Raw genomic sequence first — 24476 nt, 5'->3', positions numbered from 1 at the left:
TAACTTTAACTTCGATTGTTGAAATAAAAGTAATGTTAACTGAAATGAATTAAAATATATATTTTTAAAAGTATTCTTAATTAATTTAACCTAAAAGTTAAATAATGTTAATAAAAAGTATATAGACGTTTAAAAAAGCAAACTACTAAATATGACAAAAACAACTGAATTACTAAAACATCAATTAAAAATGAAATGGATAATAAAATAAATGTTAACTAAAATAAAACAAATATAAAAACCTTTTTATGTTGTATTATTTTAATTTAGTTTAACTTAAAATAAATAAAAAACTTAAATATTAATTAAAAATTTAATAAACATTTAAAAACAAAACTATGACAAAACATACAGCAATATCAGTAACACTTTAAACTAAAAAGGAAAATGGATATAAATAAATATAAAAAAAATTAACTTAAAAACTAATAAAAGCTATCTAGATAAATTTATAAAAAATGCTAAAAATAAGAAAAACACAACACTATTACTAATACATAACTTTAACTTCGATTGTTGAAATAAAAGACATGTTAACTGAAATGAAATAAAATAATATATTTAAAAGTATTTTTAATTAATTTAACCTAACCTTTAATTAGTTTAAAAAAGCAAACTACTAAATATGACAAAAACAACTGAATTACTAAAACATCAATTAAAAATGAAATGGATAATAAAATAAATGTTAACTAAAATAAAACAAATATAAAAACCTTTTTATGTTGTATTATTTTAATTTAGTTTTACTTAAAAATAAATAAAAAACTTAAATATGAATAAAAAATTTAATAAACATTTAAAAACAAAACTATGACAAAACATACAACAATATCAGTAACACTTTAAACTAAAAAGGAAAATGGAAAAATAAAAAAAAATTAACTTAAAAACTAATAAAAGCTATCTAGATAAATGTATAAAAAATGCTAAAAATAACAAAAACAAAATAACTAAAACATAACTAAACTTCAAGAAATGTTAACTAAAATAAAATAAAATATACATTTTTTTTATTAATTTCAGATAATATTAATACTAGGGCTGGGACACGATTAATCGCGATTAATCGCATCCAAAATAAAAGTTTATGTTAACATACTAAATGTGTGTTTACTGTGTATATTTATTATGTATATATAAATACACACACATACATGTAAAGCCTTTAAAAAATACTTATATGTGTGGATAGTTATATTTGTATTTAATTTAGATTATATATAGAATTATAAATATTTTATTTATTTTAATTAAATTTTTATTTTCAGTTTTCTTTAATATACATGTTTGTGTGTGTATTTATACATACATTATATATACACACAGTACACACACATACAGTATGCAATCATAAACTTTTATTTTGGATGCGATTAATCGCGATTAATCGTTTCCCAGCCCTAATTAATACAAAATATATTAACTTATTTAAAAACAAATAAACTACTAAATATGACAAAAACAACAGAATTACTACAACTTTAATTACAATTAAAATGGATAATAAAAAAAAGTTTTTTTAGTTTATACTAAAATGACTAAAACTTTATCAAAAATAAAAACGGAAAGTGTAAAAATAAAAGTACTTCAAAATATTTATAAAACTATAATATTATCTCAGTGTTTTTAAAGCAACACTGGCTATAAAGCACATGTAGATAAGCAAATATGAAACAATGAATGGTGAATTCATATATAGGTTTATCAGGCAGTGATTTCCTGTTGTTCATCAGGGGAGTTCTCCCCATTTGTTGAGGAATGCTGGGAATGTCCTGAACTCTTGTCTCAGCTCGTCTCTTGACTTTTCTCCCACAGAGGGAATGAGTTGCACTCACTGTGTTTAGCATTATGTAATCAGATAGTTGCGCATAGGCAAATATACATTGTTAAGTCAATTTACAGTATGTTTGGCTCACATTCTCTGCTCAATTGTTTTTCAGTCATCAGCGCACGTTTGTGCTGGAGGTCATGGGTCGCCACTGCGGGTGAGTTTCCGTCATGAGAAGATTACATAAAACATTAACATAAAACTGATAAACATGCTGACATCTGAGATTATTTGAGAGACAGTGCCCTAGCAACCACCCAGAGCATCTTGGCAACTACAGTGGCTTGCAAAAGTATTTTTCTTTTCACATTTTGTTATGTTAAACTGCTTTAAATTACTTTTTCCCACATCAATCTACATCTCATCCACCATAATGACAAAGCACAAAACAGGTTTGTAACAACTTTGCAAATTTATTAGAAATAAAAAACTGAAAAGATCCCGTTGCATAAGTATTCATACCCTTTTCTGGGAAACTGGAAATTTATCTCAGGAGCATTGATATTGCTTCTAGATGTTACTACACTTCAAATTCATTTGAATGAGTCTGATTTAGAAAGGCACACACCTCTCAGAAAAGGTCTAACAGCTGGAAATGCATATCAGAGCAAAAACCAAGATAACTGCCTGTAGAGCTCAGTGACAGACTTGCGTTAAGGCAATGATCTAGGGAAGAGTTCAGAAAAAAAATCTGCTGCATTGAAGGTTGACAGAAGCATTCTCCATAATGGAAGACGACTGGAACAACTAGGACTCTAGAAAATGTCTGCCAGCCCCCATCCAAGCTGACAGAGATGGAGAGGTGAAAAGGTGAGGCAAAGAATGGCAGATAATTGCCAAATGCAGATGTGCAAAGCTTGTCACATCAGACCCAAAAAGACTTGAGGCTGTAAAGGTGCTTCAACTATGTACTGAGTTAAGGGTATGAATACTTATGCAATGTACTTATTTCAGTGTTTTATTTTTTAATAAATTTGTAAAATTTGCACGTCTGGTTTTTGCTTTGTCATTATTATGGTGTATGGAGTGTAAACTGATGTGGGGAAAAACTAATTTAAAGCAGTTTAACATAACGCTGCAACAAAACAAATTGTAAAAAAAAAATGATGGGTATGAATACTTTTGCAAGGCACTGTTCCTAAACACCCTTACTAGGTTAAACTAGCTTTAAAGTTGTTTTAATTTTTATTTTTATGTGCTTTTGTTTTATTAGTTTTTGTTTTATGTAGTTTTAATTTATTTTTAATTCCATTTTAGTAATTTAGTACTGTCGCTTTTTTATTTCAGTTAATTTTGAATTTATTTCAGCTTTATTTGAAAATGATTTTTAGAGGTGGTGCAGTCTTCAGCAGTGTTTTTAAACTCTCATGTTCTTTTTTTATCCTTTAAGTAAAATTAACTTTATTTTTATGTTTATGTATTTTATATTATATGAGTTTTTATGTGCTTTTGTCATTTGTATTAGTTTTCGATATTTCTCCACTGTTAGATGTTAGTTAGTAATGTTAGTAATGATGCTATGGCATGACATATAGCAAATCTACCCTAGTGAGAAGTAATATAAACTAAGTATAGTTCAAAATCTATTTAAATATTTACTGATATATCCCTCGAGACTTATTAATATAAAAATAATAATTCAACTTTATTTGGAATACTTTATGTGCACGATGCACATATCCTTATATTAAGCCTAAAATATGTCTGTATAAGAAATGTATGATCTTTGAATAATAAAGGTCTTTAAATGCAAGATATTAAAAATGTACCTGACTTGCAATAGTTCCACTTTAGCACAATCAAATATACTTCAGTTCATCTTTAGTTGGACTTCAATTTATCACACTTTACACCAGTTTAGTATAGGCTACTAAAAGTACTAAAGTTTAATAAGAACATACAATTTATTTGTAGTATGCTTAGCATAAATGTATTTCAAATACAGGTAGCCTATGTAAGCCAAGATTTCAAAAAGGCTTTAAAAGTAGGCTACTGTGAATAAATAGGGTAACATTTTATGTCACACTATTGCATGATATGAGCTTCAAGTTATGATTCAAAAATCCTTACAATTCTTTATCAACCACTCAGAATGCTTTAGCAACATCTTTGCATCCATTCATCACATAGCAATTTTATCTTATGCCAGCATTGTTAATATGTGACCCTGGAGCACAAAACCAGTCTTAAGTCGCTGGGGTATATTTGTAGCAATAGCCAAAAATACATTGTATGGGTCAAAATTATAGATTTTTCTTTTATGCCAAAAATCATTAGCAAATTGAGTAAAGATCATGTTCCGTGAAGATTTTTTGCAAAATTCCTACTGTAAACCTATCAAAATGTAATTTTTGATTAGTAATATGCATTGTTAAGAACTTAATTTGGACAACTTTAAAGGTGATTTTCTCAGTATTTTGATTTTTTTGCACCCTCAGATTCCAGATTTTCAAATAGATGTGTCTCAGCCAAATATTGTCCTATCCTAACAAACCATACATCAATAGAAAGCTTATTTATTGAGCTTTCATATGATGCATACATCTCAGTTTTGTAAAATTTAACCTTATGACTGGTTTTGTGGTCCAGGGTCACATATTTTCTCACACAGAAACTGCAGCAGTTTCAGAATTGATCAAATAAAGCTGTGACTGTAGTGTGTGTTCTGCTGCAGGTATCTGGCGCTGGTTTCAGCTCTGGCGTCTGGAGCCGATTGGCTCTTTATCCCAGAAGCCCCTCCTGAGGACGGCTGGGAAGAGCGCATGTGTACCCGACTGGGAGAGGTGAGACATTGGGGAACAAGGGACATTAGCTGATTCGTCAGTGACATAGGTTATCATGCAATAGTTGGCTACTAGAGCAGTTCTTTTGGTACTAGTTAGGGGTGGGGGGTATTCTGTATGTATAAAATAAGTCGTCAGATTTTAACTGAAAGAATTATTTCCACTTTCTTTACACACCTGTGCATTTAACAAACTAACAAAGATCAGTGTGAATTGAACATATGTCTTTTTTTGTTAGTAATTCATTTAAAAGACATTTTTATTTGGTTGAAAGCATGTTTGAATTTAAGTTTAAAATACACCAGTGATCGTCCGAATCGAAAGTTTTTGGGGGGTTGGAATGGGGAAATTGAATCTGAGGTGGCACCAGAGGTGTAGCAAGTCCCGGACCCATATGCAAAAAATGTGCTCCTGACAAATGTGACCCTGGACCACAAAACCAGTCATAAGGTTAAATTTGACAAAACTGAGATATATACATCATATGAAACCTCAATAACTAAGCTTTCTATTGATGTATGGTTTGTTAGGATAGGACAATATTTGGCCGAGATACATCTATTTGAAAATCTGGAATCTGAGGGTGCAAAAAAAATCAAAATACTGAGAAAAACATCTTTAAAGTTGTCCAAATTAAGTTCTTAGCAATGCATATTACTAATCAAAAATTACATTTTGATAGGTTTACAGTAGGAATTTTACAAAAAATCTTCATGGAACATGATCTTTACTTAATTTCCTAAAGATTTTTGACATAAAAGAAAAATCAATAATTTTGACCCATACAATGTATTTTTGGCTATTGCTACAAATATACCCCAGCGACTTAAGACTGGTTTTGTGGTCCAGGGTCACAAAATATCTCTGGGGGGGCAACTGTTGCGATGATGGCAAAGATAACCGCTTTAATGGGTAAAATTATGGTGAAATTCAGATAGCCAACTTTACAGCATTACATTGCATTGTTTGATTTGGTTTCCCTGTTCCTAGATGGCAACATCAGGCATGAATTGTACAAACTGTACAGTATTTTGAATAGCTATATTAAATGTATCGCAATGGTCTCAAATACACTGAAACACTTCCACCATGGCCATCAAGAGACACATTGTCATCAACTAGTTTGCCCTCTGAGTAAAAAAAAAAAAAAAGCAATACTGCTTTACAATTAAAGACTTTTTATTTCTCATATTAAAACTGTAATTAATCAAATCTTTCCAGAACATATTCAGTATAAATTTGGCTGCCAATATGCAATCAATACAACTATTTAAAATTCAAAGATTTTTAGAGATGACAAGTCTTTAGCAGCACTTTTAAACTCTCATGTTATTTATTTATTTGTTGGTTGGTTGTCAAATTCATTAGTGTGTTGCACATGAACTGCTTTGTATATTAAAGTCTCAAAAAAAGAATAACAATAAAAGCAAATAAAATGATTAATAATTTTAAATAAATATTAATGATTTATGTGCTTTTGTCATTTGCATTAGTTTTTGTTTTTTATGTATATTTCTTTTGAGATTTAAATTATTTTGTAAATTGTATCTTACACTTTTTATTTCCCTTAATTTTTGAAGTAAATTTTTGTTACAGTTTGCTTTTATTAAATATTTATATTTTGTCAAAATATTCAAATCAAAAATATTATTTAGGCAAGGCAAAGTTTATTTATATAGCACATTTCATACACAACGGTAATTTATAGTGCTTTACATATAAAAGGAATATTTTAATCATAAAAAATAATCACAACAATAAAAACAAAGTATTTAAAAATGTTAAAATTATTTAAAAATTGATTTAAAATGAATTAAAACAGTTAAGAGTAAAATGATTATGCATGAAATACAGTGCAAATTAATATGCATGAGTTAAGTTGCGCCAACAAAAGTCATGTTTAAAGATCAGATCAGGCAAAAATAACACCAAAGATAACAACAGCCCAGTTTCATTAATGATTAATTGTAGTAATTGAATGCTGGATGTGTTTTCAGAGCCGCAGTAAAGGATGCAGACTGAACATCATCATCATCGCTGAAGGAGCCATCAATAAAAGTGGTGAACCCATCACCTCCAACTACATCAAAGATGTGAGTTTACATCATTTACACCCGCTTTAGTGTTTTCATATGATTTACAATCAGTTCACACTTATTAGATGTTAGCCATTAGTGTTCTAGAAATGATCGTTTGTTGCATGATAAATAAAATTAAAGTATAATATTGTTCTCTGTAGAGCTGCTTTACAGCTGAAACTGAAGTCACTTTATACTTGATGAATTTTGAGACACTGTTATTTTTGTTTATTTTTTAAGCTACTTTGTATGGCAGCTTATCAAATAAAAATGTAAAAAATGTAATTGTGACTTTTTCCTCTGAATTCTGAGTTTGCATCTTGCATTTTTAACTTTTTTCTTTGAATTTCGAGTTTACATCTTGTGATTTTACTTTTTTTTCCTCAGAATTGTGAGGTTATATTTTGCAATTGTATTTTCTCAGTTTATATCTCGCAATTTTACTTTTTTTTTTTTCTCGGAATTCTGAGTTTAAATCTTGCAGTTTTACTTCTTTCCCAGAAATTCAAGTTTACATCTCACAATAATTTTTCTCAAAATTCTAAATTTTGCGTCTCGCTATTTCACCTATTTATCCTAATTTTACGTTTTTTTTATGTGTATAAATAAGCATGTGTTTTGTAATTGCAGCTGGTGGTGGCGCGGCTGGGATATGACACACGGGTCACTGTTCTGGGTCACGTTCAGCGGGGCGGGACACCGTCAGCCTTTGACAGAGTTCTGGTAAATAAAGCATTTTAATAAAATCCCCAGAATCATTTTCACTCATGATGTTACTCTCCGTATTTATGATGTTGAAGAAAGTTTTTGGGTATTTATATCCTCTGTCTTTTGTCCTGTAGAGCAGTAAAATGGGTGTTGAGGCTGTAGTGGCCCTGCTGGAGGCGGGGCCAGACACTCCTGCCTGTGTGATCGGCCTATCAGGAAACCAGGCTGTGCGTCTCCCACTAATAGAGGCAGTGGAGATGGTGAGACTTCAGCAGCAGAGTTTTTAAACTCATTTTGCCTTTTATAGTGAAAAACTGAAGGAGAACAGTTTATATCTGTTGTTTGCGTAGCACTGAAACTCTATTGTAATTGTTGGAATGGTCACGGCTTAGAGATCTCCACGTAAAACTGATCATGTTGACCAAACCGTAAGGCTTAGAGACTTCAAACTTGTAGGGATGGTAGTACTCACACCACCAACACAATCACCAATGCTTGCCCCAATCGGCCTGACGGGGGCGCTACAGCGATCAAAAGTACTTAATTGCTCATAACTCCTAAACCATCAGTCGCAGGCTCACGTGTCTTATTTTACTGGAATTCAAAAACGTAATGCTCAAGCCACAAAACGCATGCCTCAGATTCAGTATTTTGGGGTATTTTGGATTTTTTGCAAAACCTACTTTTGCGAAGTAGTCCTTGGTTTTTCTGCCAATTGGAACCAAACCGGTGCAGAAAGATTCTCTGGAGAGTAAATATCAATAATTATAAAAAAAAAAACACTGTCGCAAAGGGACGCCAAAACGTTGGAAAAGGGGCAGGGCCACTTTTAGTAAAATGGCTATAACTCCTGAACTGATTGAGATATATATGCCAAACTCAGAACACGTATGTAAGAGCTCAATCTGAGGTCACAACCGTTTGTCCTATCAAAGTGTCCTATCAAAGTCTTGGACCAAAGTGCCACAAGTGTCTATAAGGACATTTTTGTATCTCAAAAAACATGGCAACCATTGGCCGATTAATTTTGAATACCTGTTAGACGTGGTTAACGGAGGCCATTTGGAACAAAACTTGGTGGGCCTGTTTCACACATAGCCCTAAAGGTCTATGAGAAATTTTAAAGAAATCAGTACACTGAGAGGGCGATATTGCATTTTTCAAGGGTGTAAACGATTGTGCATTGCACGTTTTTTCACATTATATGACAGAAGTCTTCATTCTAGACAACTTTGCCTCTAGAAACGCTGCTGTCAATCAAACCATTTGTTAAATGATTGAGAAAATGAAAAAAAAAAACTACTTTTGCGAAATAGTCCTAGGTTTTTTGCTCCATCTGGGAAAAAAAAACACTGCAGTACAATTCTCAGGATCTTCTATGGCAATAACTATCAATAAAAGTTGAAATTTACCCTTTGGGAAGCTGTAAGGAAGTCATTTAGAAAAGGGGTCTGTACAAATTGACCCAAAATCCTATAAAGCCAAAAGGAAAACTCAAAACTTCACAAAACCTGGTGAACACATGTGACAGGTGATTCTAAACAAGCATGCAAAGTTTTAAGGACATCGGACCACAGCTAGTGCTATATCAATCATAAACCTTACAAAGCATAATAATTCTGTGGTAAATTACCTGTTTTTGCAAAAAAGGTTTGCTACATAATGCCTTAAAGGCAGTAATTGCTGCTTGCAGCTATATTTATATTTTATTTTTCTGCATGTTTACTGTAAAATGTAACAAAAGTTGGTTGAGAATCTTCAAAAACTGTATTAAAAGGCTTTTTTTTCACATTGGAAAGAGAATAATTCTGCTTTCTTTCCTAAAGACAAAAGAGGTTCAGAGGGCCATGAATGAAAAGCGTTTTGAAGAGGCCATCCAGTTACGTGGCAGGTGAGATTCACGTGAACATTATCAGTGTTTATTAGCAGATAAACCTGCAGAGGTCAACCTGCACTTAGATGAGTAATAATGAATCAAATGATGTTCTTTGCAGGAGTTTTGAGAACAACTGGAGCATTTATAAATTGCTGGCCTACCAGAAACCTGCTGCAGAGCCGGTAACACATCAACAATACAGCATCACAACCATTATAGAAACAAACGTTATCAAATGAAAACTTTATACACAACTATAAATGTTTACATTCAAGTTATTTGATACCACTTTGATACCACTTGTATTAAAGCGTTTTTATTACAGCTATCATGATATACGGATCATAAAATGCTTAAAAATCTTATACACCATAATATGGTACTGTGAACTCTTTAGCTGTTTTGACACAATTTAGTTTAGTTTATCATGTTGGTTTGAGAATGAGAGCCACATATGTGACCCTGGACCACAAAACCAGTTTTAAGTAGCACGGGGATATTCGTAGCAATAGCCAAAAATACCTTGTATGGGTCAAAATGATCAATTTTCTTTTATGCCAAAAATCATTAGGATATTAACACAGTTTTTTTCCTGCACCTGTCAAGTTTGAGATTTTGGGCTTTTTTGTTTTTCATAACGTGTTTTTTCAAAATGAGTTTTTTCTCCTACACTGAGCCATAAATCTCCACTTCAGTAGCACTTAGATACCAAACTTTACTTTAATTTTTATTCCTGTCTATATCCTATATCCTGAGGGTTTTTACAAAGGGATCTGTTCATATATAATTTCCTTAATTATATACATTTTATTCCCCCCAATATTGCGAAAATATAAAGTTTTCTAAGTATTTTCTGAGTTATAGAGTGACAAAAATGAGATAACCAAAATCCCTCTGTAAAAACATTTGACACTTATATGTCAAAAGATTAAACAGGAATTTTGAAACTGACTTGATCCAGTGTTTAGATTTTTGTACTAGAAATGTATGCAAATTAGCGCATATTTCATTAAATAAGTCATCATTTGCATATTCAAAGCTAACATTTTAGAAAGCGTGTAATACAAAAAAATGTTTGCAATTATCAATGTAATCAATCAACTGGGTAAATAAGCAATTTTCAGTGTTTTGCCTTAAAGATCATGCTCCATGACAATATTTTGCAAATTTCTTACCGTAAATATATCAAAACTTAATTTTTGATTAGTGACATGCAAGAACTTCATTTGGACAACTTTAAAGGTGATTTTCCCAATATTTTTGCATCCTCAGATTTCAGAATTTTAAATAGTTGTCTCTCTGCCAAATATTGTCCTATCGTAACAAATACATCAGTGGAAAGCTTATTTGTGTATCATTTTTCAAAATCTAAACAACCCTTATAACTGGTTTTGTGGTCCAGGGTCACATATATGAATTTCTGAATGTAAAGGTAAAATACAGCATATATATTCATTATACTTGTCTCATCAACATATTTTTTTGGGTAATTCTATTTCAAACACACATATACTTTAGTGACTTCCATTAGAAAAGAGTGATTGTTGAAAATCTGGTAACATGGCACCTAGTGAATGGCTGGTTAGCTGTTAATCCACTGTATCTTACTGGGTTTGTCTGTGTTTTCTCCAGAGTCATAACTCCATTGCTATCCTGAATGTTGGAGCTCCAGCTGCTGGCATGAACGCTGCGGTGCGGTCGGCTGTGAGGGTCGGTCTGGCCACAGGACACCGGGTTTACATCGTTAACGATGGCTTCGAGGGCCTGGCTAATGGAGCGGTAATAAACAATTATTTTAAATAATTTTTTAACGTCATTTTGTATCAGTTTATTACAGTTGAGAGACTGACCTGTGACTGAAATAGTGTTATTTTAGTGTCATTAAGATACAATTAGATATATTTTTTTTATGTCTTTATTTTTGCATTTTCATTTTAGTTTAAGCTTTTGTCATTTTGTTTTGAGTTTTTGTCATTTTTAGTAGGTTTTTTTATGTTTACAGTATGTCTATATGTGACCCTGGAGCCACAAACCAGTCTTAAGTAGCACAGGTATATTTGTAGCAATAGGCAAAAATACATTGTATGGGTGAAAATTATAAAAAAAAAATTATGCAAAAAATGGATATTAGGACAGTAAGTAAAGATCATGTTTCATAAAGATATTTTGTGAATTTTCTACCTTAAACTCTCAAACTTAATTTTGATTAGTAACATGCAAATTTAAAAAGCGATTTTCTCAATATTTTGATTTAGATGAATTTACCCTGATGACTGGTTTTGTGTTCCAGGCTCACATATAGTTTTTTTTTAATTTAATTTCAGTTTTACTTATTTTTGTACATTAGTACATTTAAACTAAGTCATTATAAGTTTATATTTTATTATATTTAATGAATTTTATATATATATATATATATATATATATATATATATATATATATATACACACACACACACACACACACACACACATATAGTATATATATATAGACTGCAATAATGCATATATGTACAGTATAATACAGTTTACTGATGGCAAATAAAAATTCCTTTATACAAAAAGTACAGGAAATATGTATAAACATACATACAAATATAAGTAGGGCCTATGAAATCCATTTTATTTTTTATCCAAATTCTTGGATAAATTCTCTTTATCCAAAAAATTTTTTCTGGATTCCATTTTAAATGAAAATTTCGTCATCAACAATCATGTCTAATTAATTGAAATAATGAAACTTTACAAATTTTAATACTAGCTCATTACTATCATTTTTTATTACATTTTCGGGTCCTATGAAATCAGTTTTAATTTTCATAAATTTTGTGTTTTCTGTTTCAGTTTTTTTCTGGATTTATGATTTAATACATCAAAATTGTGGTAATCAAATTAGGGCATAAAACATTCAACATTTAATTAATTATTTAAAATGTAATGAAATAAAAATGTAGCAGTGCCTTTTATTTTTTTGTCAAAGTTTAGCATATCTGTTAACATTAAAATCTTTAAGGGGAGACACTGCAGGGAAAAACTTTTTTCATGCACCTGTCAAGTTTGAGACTCTGGAAGTGTTTTTTTCATACTAGTGGAAAGAAAACACCCAAAAGACACTGTTAAGTGTTTCTTTTATAGCACTGTATCTATTTGTGTCAATAGATTTCAATTACAATACATATTTTTAAAGGCTGTTTTCTGAAAATGAGTTTTTCTCCTACACTGAGCCACAAATCTCCATTTCAGTAGCACTTACACACACCAAACTTTACATTTTTATTCCTATCTGTATTCTGAAGGTTTTTACAGATGGATTTGTTCATATATAATTTGCTTGATTTTATACATTGTATTCCCCCCAAAAATGATAAATATAAATGCTTTATTGTCTTTTCTAAGTATTTTCTGAATTATGGAGTGAAAATATGAGATACCCAAAATCCCCTCTGTAAAAACTTTTGACTCTCATATGTCAAAAAAATTAAACAAGAATTTTGAAACTGACTTCGTCCAGTTTTTTTTATTTTTTTTTACTAGAAATGTATGCAAATTAGAAAATATTTCATTAAATAATGCTTTATTTGCATATTTAAATCTAACATTGGAAAAAAACTTATAATACAAAAAATTGCAAGTATCAATGAACAAAGTGTGGTGATAACTATTAGTTCATTTTTTAACCCTAATCACCATCAGTGTCTCGCCTTAAAAGCTTTACTGTTAAAATTAAAACATGACAAAAGAAGAATTCTGATTTTAAACTGAAAATATTATTATAGCAATATTTTTGTCACAATCCACTTCAAGTTCAACCAGACTTTTATTTTGAAGGGTTCTGCATTGCAGAGCTTCAAGTAAGAATACAAATGTTAGAATGTTTTTCCATAAAGAACAATAATCGTAACACTTATATTAATATTAATGAGTTAACAGCATGAAATGGCCCTGATGTTACAGGTGAATGAAGTGTCGTGGAATCAGGTGGCCGGTTGGACGGGTCAGGGCGGATCTCTGCTGGGAACTAAACGGTTAGTCGCTTTAATAGTCGATGCATTTTCACATGATCTTACATCTTTCATTTTTGAAACTGAAATTTTATACCCTTAATGTTGTCTAGAACCCTTCCAAGCACCTGCATGGAGAAACTAGTGGAAAATCTCAACAAGTTCGGCATCCAGTCACTGCTTGTCGTTGGTGGTTTTGAGGTATACCAAAAAAATCACTGTGTTATTATGCAATGCAGTGCAATTTGATGCATTTAAAAAAGCACTTCACCCACAAATAATGGTTCTGTCATCCTTTCCAACCTGTGTTATCTTCCAGGAAACACTAAATGAGATGTTAGACAATATCCAAGCTAGGGCTGGGAGATAAATCGATAACGATAATTATCGCACAATATTAATTTCCTTGAAAAACGATAACAAGAGTTCCATAAATGTTGTTTACCATAGATTTACTGTAGTAGCACTAACTGCACAGTGGTATTGTGTCAGAAATGTGGGTATATTTGTGTCGAATGTTATTATATTATTAATTCAGAGATGTATTAAATGTATTGAAGGAGGAGTAATAGAATTTAATTATTTGTTATTATCTTGATTTATGGATACTATAGAAGGGCAATGGTTAATGAAATTAAAAATAACCAAATAACTCAAACTGTCAGAATAATAACAAAAAAAAATCATCATATAAAAGTGAGGTTGCTACTATTTTAACTGATTTTGATAATAAACAAAAATCTACATCTGCCTCAAGCTACAATCAAATGTGTTCTTCTAAAAGAAAATAAATGATATTATTATTAATGTTATCAGGTAGCACAAACCTGTTTCTTGATTTGAAACAATGTTACTCATAAAACATGCAGAACTAAGAAATATTTTTTTTTTCTGTTAAGATATTTATTTTGTTGACTGGAAAAAGTGAAGATTTCATGAAGTGTTTGTCATGTTCTGACCATAAAGAATATTTTAAAGCCACTCATTATAATTTCTGACTGTATTTTCCGTCACATCCAGGCATATGAGGGCATCCTGGAGTTGGTTGAAGCGAGAGGTCGTTATGATGAATTATGCATTCCCATGTGCATGATCCCTGCCACCATCAGCAACAATGTGCCAGGAACAGACTTCAGTTTGGGCAGCGATACTGCGGTCAATGCAGCGATGTCCGTGAGTACAGGACAATATGCGTTTTCAATACCCAAGAAATGCATGCCATGCAAATTTTCCCCATGCAATGCAATTTTTAAAATGCATACCATATATGCATGCAACAGAAGTTGCTTTGTAAATTGCATCTGATAAATTTGAAATGCAAATGTACTTTTATGTCTTCTTAGTGTTCTAGGTTTTGAAGCAGAGCTTGCATCTGAAGTCACTTCCCAAATCTTAGCATGTATTCTAAATTAAGCTGCAGTTTGTGTTATTGACTTACTGAGACCCACTGTTATTGATCTGAGACCTTTGGGTTTTTTGAAGAGCTGTGATAAGATCAAGCAGTCGGCCACAGGGACCAAGAGAAGGGTCTTTGTGGTGGAAACTATGGGGGGATACTGTGGTTATCTGGCAACCACCACGGGCATCGCGGTCGGCGCGGATGCCGCTTATATTTTTGAAGACTCTTTCAACATCCATGACCTCAAGGTGAGTTAAAACTCTTGATGCTCCTCACATCTGGTCATCCTAGAAGAATAAATGCTGTTTTTTAGCATATGAAGAATGTTTTGCTGTTCGTATGACACTTTTTTTTTAGACTAACGTGGAGCATCTGACAGAGAAAATGAAGAAGGACATTCAGAGAGGTCTGGTGTTGAGGTAAATCTGTCTGAAACACATTTTTTAATTCCTAAATTATTGCATCATTATCCATATTATAAAATTTTAAATGTATGCTTAAAGAAGTAGTTCACTTCCAGAACACACATGTACAGATAATCTACTTACTCCCTTGTCATCCAAGATGTTCATGTCTTTCTTTCTTTAGTCGTAAAGAAATTATGTTTTTTTGAGGAAAACATTTTAGGATTTCTCTGCATATCGCGGAGGAAGAAGGGTCTTATCTAGCGAAACAATCAGTTATTTACTAAAAAATGTTCTGGAAGTGAATTACTCCTTTAAGGATTTACACTACAAGTCAACATAGGAATAGAAATGGAATAATTATGATTTTCCTTTAAAGAAGTCTCTTCTGCTCACCATGACTGCATTTATTTGACCAAAATTACAGTAAAAAATTTGAAATATTATTTAAATTTAAAAAAAATTCTATGTAAATTTATGTTAAAGGATAACTGTTGCCAAAATGCAACCTGGGCTGTTTTTTTTACTGTAAACGAGACAAACTTATATCTAAAAGCATAATTACGACAAACAAGCCATTTTTTGAGATTGACCATGTTTTCATTTTGTGGTCAGTGGCCGTTGAATGGGAGTACTAGGGGCATAAATTTGAGCGCATCAAAATCGATATTTTTACAACACTAAGAAGGCTCGACACACCATGACACTTTGCTTGAAGTATCGCCTGGGTCTCTACACATGAACTCCAGCATTGAGAACATTGTTTGTGTACACAGAGTTTACTAAAAAGAAAGTTTTTGAACAACTCACTTACACTGTTTGAGTTTCCGCTCGCAGCCGTCTTGCCAGTCCAGAAGTGTCGATCTCCGAATGCGAATGAATGGACTCCATAGGACGAAATATTAGGCTTATATGAGCCTCTTTTTACAACTAGAAGGTTAATATTGTTTTTCACTTGCGACAAAACAACGAATTAGCCGTGCATTTATATGTAAATATGCTTCAGGAGCTATCCATCCTTGCATTCAGAGATCGACACTTCTTGACTGGCGAGACGGCCGCGAGCGGAAACTCAAACAGTGAAAGTGAGTTGTTCAAAAACTTTCTTTTTAGTAAACTCTGTGTACACAAACAATGTTCTCAATGCTGGAGTTCATGTGTATAGACCCAGGAGATACTTCGAGCAAAGTTTCATGGTGTGTCGAGTCTTCTTAGTGTTGTAAAAATATCGATTTTGATGCGCTCAAAGTTATGCCCCTAGTATTCTCATTCACCGGCCACTGACCACAAAACTAAATCACGGTCAATCTCAAAAACGGCTCGTTTGTCGTAATTATGCTTTTAGATATAAGTTTGTCTCGTTTACAGTAAAAAAAAAACAGCCCAGGTTGCATTTTGGCAATAGTTATCCTTTAAAGCGATGGTTCGGAGTAGATTTGACTACATTGCTATGCACTCCGAAGCCCATCTAAATACCACATCCGAAGTTTTGCTTACCTTAGTAGAGCATTGACGGAGATAGCCGAGCTTGTGGAATGGCTTGCTACAGCCGTACATGGTACATGTGATGTATCTTGTAAATTGCATCACTAAACGTGCAAGTAATCTTACCAAACTTCTACAGTAGTGTAAATAGGGTATGTACTCACAAAACGCTGCATTGGAAAATTTGTAAGTCCACCATGAGTGTATTAAAAACAACTGTTACCCGATCCCTACTAGTCTCAAAAATCCAAAATGGCGACACGTCGACGTCACTTCCCTGGTTTGGGAAAAGCACGTAAAAGTCCACCTACTACTACTACTACTAGCTAGTTCTTCATCAGTGTATTCCGGCTCGAAGAGATATGGGGTTCCTTGGAAACTGCGCCAGTCTTCATCGCGTTCAAAGATAACCTCATACTCTGCCATGTCCTACTTCAATGTCCCCTTGCTTCTTTCTTCTTGACTAGCTTACCGGTACTCTCTTCCGGCAATATATGTCGTGATGTGGGCGGTGTCTCGTGACATCACCTGGTTTAGAATGTCCTATTTTTTTTTCCTGAACGATTAACAACTTGGTTTCACATAATTTTTTTTGTGAAATTGTTTTATCAACAAAGTATCATTGCATTCGTCGTTAGATGCATCGCTTTCTGACAGGGAGTTGACATGCACACAGACGTAGTAGGTGGACTTTTATGTGCTTTTCCCAAACCAGGGAAGTGACGTCGACGTGTCGCTATTTATGATTTTTGAGACTAGTAGGGATCAGGTGACAGTTGTTTTTAATACACTCATGGTGGACTTACAAATTTTCCAGTGCAGCGTTTTGTGAGTACATCCCCTATTTACACTACTGTAGAAGTTTGGTAAGATTACTTGCACGTTTAGTGGTGCAATTTACGAGATACATCACATGTACCATGTACGGCTATAGCAAGCCATTCGACAAGCTCGGCTATCTCCGTCAATGTTCTACTATATCTTTGATGGCCTGGGGCTGTGGACATTTTCAGCAAATGTTCATTTTTGGATGAACGGTTTCTTAATTTTGTGGCTTTATGTTTGAGATTCAGCAGATTAAATGTAAATCTGCTGTCTTTACAGGAATGAGAAATGTCATGAACACTACACCACTGATTTCATCCATAAGCTCTACTCTGCTGAGGGAAAAGGCGTCTTCGACTGCAGGGTGAATGTCCTGGGACACCTGCAGCAGGTACAGACTCATGTTTCATCTCTGAATTCTTCATTTCAACAGTGACTAGGCTAAAAAAATCTATTTCCGATTTTTTAAAAATATATACTGCTCAAAAAAATAAAGGGAACACTTTGTTGTACATTGTGTTGTTTAAGTATTCCCTTTATTTTTTTTAGCAGCATATATTATTTCTTGCAAAAAAAACTTAAAGGAGTAGTTCACTTCCAGAACAAAAATATACAGGTAATATACTCACCCCCTTGTTATCAAAGATTAATGTCTTTCTTTCTTCAGTCGTAAAGAAATAGTTTTTTTGTTCAGGATTTCTCTGCATATAGTGGACTTCAATGGTGCCCTCAAGTTTGAACTTCCAAAATGCAGTTTAAACGCAGCTTGAAATGGCTCTAAACGATCCCAGCCGAGGAAGAAGGCTATCATCTAGTGAAACCATCAGTTATTTTCAAAAAACATTGACAATTGATAAACTTTTTAACCTCAAATTCTCGTCTCTGCGTATGCGTAGTCTGTGTAATCTGGGTCAAGACAGTTAGGGAATGTCAAAAAACTACCATCTCATTTTCATCTTCAACATCAAAATCGTCCTACAATGCTGTTTTACTTTTTTTGTAAAGGGCATTTGATCTTCTTTGTATGTTCACTTTGTGAACACTTGGTCGGTACTTCTGCAGCGAAGATTTTGAAGTTGGGGAAGAAAATGAGATGGGAGTTTTTGGACATACCCTAACTGTCTTGACCTGGATCACACAGACCACGCATGTGCATCGCAGAGACCAGACAAGATGAGCATTGAGGTTAAAAAGTATATACATTGTCAGTTTTTCCTTGGCTGGGGTCATTTAGAGCCCTTTGAAGCTGCATTTAAACTGCATTCCGGAAGTTCAAACTTTGGGGCACCATACAGATCCATTACATAGAGAGAAATCCTCAAATGTTTACAACAAAAAACATAACTTCTTTTCGAATGTAAAAATAAAGACATGACCATCAATGTGGTGAGGTCATTATCAGTACATTTTTGTTCGGAAAGTGAACTAATCCTTAAAGTGCAATCAAATTTGAGTTGGATTTCTAAACATGCATTTACTATAAAAGTGTAAAATTGCTTAAAGTACAATTATGGTGCATTATTAAAAGATTTAGGAGAGAACATTGGGATTTCACTCTTAAAGAAATACAAATGCATGTTTTTCTGCCATCAATAGGGTGGAGTACCAACACCCTTTGACAGAAACTACGGTACTAAACTGGGCGTTCGAGCTGTGCAGTGGCTGACAGAGAAGATGACTGGTAATTTTAGACAAGGTGAGAGGATGTTTGCATGCTTAAAACTCTATAAAACATATGCCTGTTATCCAAATTAAATTCCCTGTATTTGAGTAGCAGCAGTTGAGACAGTGCTGTATAGTCTGAACTGTGTGTTTGTGTCTCCAGGTCGTGTGTTTGCCAACACCCCGGACACGGCCTGTGTGGTCGGCCTGTATAAGAAGGTTCTGACCTTCAGTCCTGTCACTGAGCTGAAGGAGCTGACGGACTTTAAGTGAGTGATTCTGATAATTACACACAGTACACAAGATTCTTTATTTGTCACATACATATATATATATTATATATATATATATATATATATATATATATATATATATATATGTGTGTGTGACCCTGGACCACAAAACCAGTCACAAGGCTAAATTTTACAAAACTGAGATGTATACATCATATGAAAGCTCAATAAATAAGCTTTCTGTTGATGTATGGTTTGTTAGGATAGGACAATATTTAGCCGAGACACATCTATTTGAAAATCTGAGGGTGCAAAAAAATCAAAATACTGAGAAAATCACCTTTAAAGTTGTCCAAATTAAGTTCTTAATGCATATTACTAATCAAAAATTACATTTTGATATATTTATAGTAGGAATTTTACAGAAAATCTTCATGGAACATGATCTTTACCTAATTTCCTAATGATTTTTGACATAAAAGAAAAATCTATAATTTTGACCCATACAATGTATTTTTGGCTATTGCTACAAATATACCCCAGCGACTTAAGACTGGTTTTGTGGTCCAGGGTCACATATGTGATATAATGTAGTTAAATGTTTCCATTGGTTCCTCATTCAACAGTGCAACAACTAACAGAACATGCACTGGCATGATAAGAAATATAATAAAAATATCAAGGAATATGATTTGAAAAGAATGTAGTGGAGAAAAAAGTTATGAAGTAGTGTTATGCAAAATATACACAACTATTCAATGTTAACAGTAGCTGTACCATGTGCAAATTAGATTTTTTACTCTGTATACTACATATTAGCTCTCATACTACATATTACTACCACAATCATTTAATATGAGCAATAATTATATTATAATGGTCGATTTTAGAAAAGATATTTAGATACTTAAAGACACATACTTTTTAGATACGTTTGCCTCATAAAAAATGAAGTGTTATTTTAGTATAATGTAGTTATTTTTTTCTTTCAAAATTAAATTTTACATTTTATTTTTAGATTTTCTGCTTTTATATTAATTTAATTAATTTTAGTAATTGTGTTGTATTTTGTAATTTTTATAGTTACATTTTTTTCTGCTTTTATTTTAAGTTTTAGTAATTTTGTTGTTTTTTTGTAATTTTTATAGTTTATATATATATATATATATATATATTCTTCTTTTATTTAAATTTATTTAAAGTTGTGTCATTTTTATATAGTTAAAATAGTATATAGATTGATTCTAAACAAAGATATGCTCATCTTAATATATTAACTAAATAATAAAAGGTAATTGTGACTTTTTTTATGTCACATTTCTGTGTTTATATCTCACAGGAATAAAGTCTGAACTATGAGTTCTAACATCAAAGTGCAGGAAAAAAGTCAGAATTGTGAGATAAAAACTTGCAATTACCTCAAATTTTTATTCCTTGGTTGAAACAGGCTTCCATAAGACTGACATTTGAAATCCTAAAAAATAATTGTTATAATGAACCAAGTATGAGGTTTATAAGTCTATATAGCATTTTTTTTTACTTTAAGATTTATTAATTTTAAGCAAAGATATACTCAGAATTAAAGAATGCATTATTGTTGTATCACTTACATACTATTATAGTTTTTATTAATAATTTTACTTCATTTTTAGTTAAGGTTTTAGTAAAAAAAAAATCTTTTTTTTCATATATCTATAGCATTTTTATTTCAAGTAAAACATAAATATGTTTTTAGTTTTAGTTAACTACAATAATTCTGGAAATTAATTACTTTTGAAAAATGCTGCACATTCTCATGAGATGAAGGGAAAGCTGTCTTATTCAGTTTGGATAAGTGTCTTGCAATTCAATCAAGTTACTGCTACCACAAATTATAACACTTTCTATAGTGCTTTTCCAGTTCTCAAAGTGTTTTCCAAACAATAATAACAGGCTCCATCATAACATACTGTACTTATGCATAATGACAAGATAAGCTAGTATCAGTAAAGCATTCCTCTCACCCTGCAGACACCGGATGCCCAAAACGCAGTGGTGGCTGAATCTCCGTCTCATGCTGAAGATGTTGGCCAAGTATCAGACGCCCTTCAACGAGTATGTGACCGGAGAGATCGAACACGTGACCCGGCGCTCTCTCAGCATAGACACGGGGCTTTAAATTCACACACCGCCAGTGCCGTCCTTCAGCAAACACACCGTTAAAACGGGTAAACGCCTGATCCTTTAGTGAGTAAAGGAGGCTGAGACTTCAGATTTGTGCCTAAACCTGTATTAGAGGCCTGTATTTGCACCATGTTTACACTGGACTCCTGCAGTGTCGAAACTAGATCACTCCCGTTATAATCAACACTGTACAACTGTTTTCTGATAAGCTGACATAATTGTGTTTACAAATATTATATTCGTGAATTAATCATTACTGATTTTACTTATGTATTTGGGCCATTTCGTCAAATCCAGCTAATGATGTATTGGTCTTAAAAATGACAGCTGTATATAAACTGGGGGCCATAAGTTTGAATTTATTAAGATTTCCAAATGTTTTTAAGTTGTGTTCATCAAAGGCTGCATTCCTTTGATGAAATACACCGTAATTTTTTTTTTAAATATTATAATTTCAAAGAACTGTTTTTATGTAAATATGTTGTAAAATGTAATTTATTACTGTGATCGAAGCTGAATTTTCAGCATCGTTACTTCAGTCTTCAGTGTCACATGATTCTTCAAAACTCCTTCTAAAATGTTGATTTGCTGCTTAAGAAACATTTTTGATTATTATCAATATTGAATAAAAATTTTTTTTCAGGATTCTTTGATGAACAGAATGTTCATTTATTTGAAATATGTGACCCTGGACCACTAAACCAGTCATAAGGTTAAATTTTACAAAACTGAGATATATACATCATATGAAAGCTCAATAAATAAGCTTTCTATTGATGTATGGTTTGTTAGGATAGGACAATATTTGGCTGAGATACATCTATTTGAAAATCTGGAATCTAAGGGTGCAAAAAAAAATTAAAATACTGAGAAAATCACCTTTAAAGTTGTCCAAATTAAGTTCTTAGCAATGCATATTACTAATCAAAAATTACATTTTGATAGGTTTACAGTAGGAATTTTACAAAAAAATTTAATGTAACATGATCTTTACTCAATTTTCTAATGATTTTTGACATAAAAGAAAAATCAATGATTTTGACCCATACAATGTATTTTTGGCTATTGCTACAAATATACCCCAGCGACTTAAGACTGGTTTTGTGGTCCAGGGTCACATATAATTTTTGTAACATTGACAGACATGGCTTAAGCCTAGTCCGAGACTAAAATGTACGCCTGAGCTGTTTCAACTGAAAGAAACTTGCACTGACTGAGCTTGAAATATATCAGTGCCTTTGTTTTGTCTCAAGATGCACACCAGTTATGTTTTTTTTTTCAATGGCACATTTATAAAAATTACTTAAACATCTTAATTTAACTATGGCCTGATCTTATCTTAGACTAAGTCCTAGGCCTTAAAATGTCTTTCCTGTCTCTTTTGATCAATTTAATGCTTGCAATTTAATCCTTGCTGAATAAAACAAAATATCTTCTTTTTTTTAATATACTAACCCCAAAACTTTGGTAGTGCATCATGATTTTCATAAAATATGAAGCTGCACAACAGTTTTCAACACTAACAATAATCAGAAATGTTTCTTGAGCAGCAAATCTGCATATTAGAATGATTTCTGTGTGACACTGAAGACTGGAGTAATGATACTGAAAATTCAGATTTTGTTTTCAGCAATAAATTATATTTTAACATATAATCACATAGAAAACTGTTGTTTTAAATTGTAATATTATTTCACAATTTTACTGTATTTTTAATCAAATAAATGCAGTCTTGGTGAGCAGAAAATACTTAAAAAATGTAATTCCAAACTTTTAGCTGCCAACTGTAGCAATGTCAGCAAGCAAAATTATTTGGCTCTTCCAAAACAACTAATGCAAAGTACAATTTGCATAATTTTTTTTCATGGTGCAATGCAACACCAGGTACTTCGAGTGAAAACACTGTGTTATACTTCATACTGAACCTGCTGCTGTTAATAATTCAACACAAAAGTTATTGTCTGTCAAATCCTTATTCCAGCAACTTGAGGGAAATGTGTATTGTGATGAAGCACATCACTAACCGACACAGGTGGAGATTATAAACTTGATTAAGTGCTTGAACATGTATTTTGTGGTTGTGAGCTTCAGTAACGTGACTTATATTGTGTGCCTATGCAGTGTGATTAGTGTGAAGCAATAGATAATATTCTAGTCCAGCATGTTTTATTTCTCCAGTATTAAATACTCCAGATTACTGAGGCCAGTAATGTCACAATGCAATAATTAGAGTAGTTTTCTTTTTGCAAAACATAATTTTTCTTCTGCTTTTTGGCCTGTTGTGGCCATTTGCATAAACTGCTTTGACTGATTATTTTCTTCAAGACTGGTCGTAACTTTAAGGCAGTTACAAAAACATAGAATGTGAAAAGTAAAACATTACTAGCTGTTCAGGCTACTTTTTAAAATATAGCCTTAAAACGGTGGCTGTGCTAATTCAACTTTGACTGATTAAAAAAAAAAAAAGATTTTTTTTTTTTACCTCAGAGCATTTTTAACTTGCTTTTAACAGTGTTGCATATGGGCCAATTTACATTGTATTACTGTCAACAACTCTGAGATTGATGTTTGAACTCTGTTGAACTCTTAAGTGTTTCTTACAGTAGTGTTTCTGTCTATTAATGTAAGCCATAAAAAACTCATGTAAAATGAATGTACTGTAATAATGAGAAAGTATATACAAAGATTAAAATATATAATAAAAATATATATTTAAAACTACTCTGTGTTGTAAGTAGCGGGAAAACTAATAGGAAGACTTTAAAAATTTTAAGTCTGCGTTGTTCTGTTTTCAGTTACTACATTTAATAAAAACAACATGCATGAAACTAACATTCCTCTAATTTTAAATGAATTATAATGCATGCATTTTAGTTTAAATGCCTTCTGTAAATAAGATATTCTGAATCATATGCTGAACAAAACATACACACATCTAAACTAACATGAAATCTACAATCTAGAATTTAACTTCAACAGACTCTAAGATATTTGAACAGATATCTGAAGAACAGCTGTAAGGATGAGA

At 32.2% G+C, this 24476-nt stretch overlaps 1 protein-coding gene across 1 annotated transcript in view; it reads left to right on the top strand.

Annotated features, from left to right (window-relative positions):
* Window positions 1-24169, top strand: part of pfkla (phosphofructokinase, liver a) — a 35429-nt gene extending 11260 nt beyond the window's left edge. The window contains exons 6-22 of the mRNA XM_073845209.1: window positions 1944-1988; window positions 4506-4614; window positions 6612-6707; window positions 7323-7415; window positions 7535-7660; window positions 9227-9291; window positions 9395-9458; window positions 10909-11055; window positions 13231-13301; window positions 13391-13478; window positions 14298-14450; window positions 14760-14924; window positions 15034-15095; window positions 17670-17781; window positions 18987-19086; window positions 19216-19321; window positions 21296-24169. Of these exons, the coding sequence (XP_073701310.1) occupies window positions 1944-1988; window positions 4506-4614; window positions 6612-6707; window positions 7323-7415; window positions 7535-7660; window positions 9227-9291; window positions 9395-9458; window positions 10909-11055; window positions 13231-13301; window positions 13391-13478; window positions 14298-14450; window positions 14760-14924; window positions 15034-15095; window positions 17670-17781; window positions 18987-19086; window positions 19216-19321; window positions 21296-21443 (1750 nt within the window). The 3' untranslated portion in view covers window positions 21444-24169. The remainder of the gene's footprint in view (window positions 1-1943; window positions 1989-4505; window positions 4615-6611; window positions 6708-7322; window positions 7416-7534; window positions 7661-9226; window positions 9292-9394; window positions 9459-10908; window positions 11056-13230; window positions 13302-13390; window positions 13479-14297; window positions 14451-14759; window positions 14925-15033; window positions 15096-17669; window positions 17782-18986; window positions 19087-19215; window positions 19322-21295) is intronic.
* Window positions 24170-24476: the final 307 nt, after the last annotated feature.

This window comes from Garra rufa, chromosome 8, assembly GCF_049309525.1.
Source record: "Garra rufa chromosome 8, GarRuf1.0, whole genome shotgun sequence".
NCBI classification, from domain to species: Eukaryota; Metazoa; Chordata; class Actinopteri; order Cypriniformes; family Cyprinidae; genus Garra; species Garra rufa.
The sequence above is the reverse complement of the archived record's forward strand: the minus strand, read 5'-3'. Positions and strand labels throughout refer to the sequence as shown.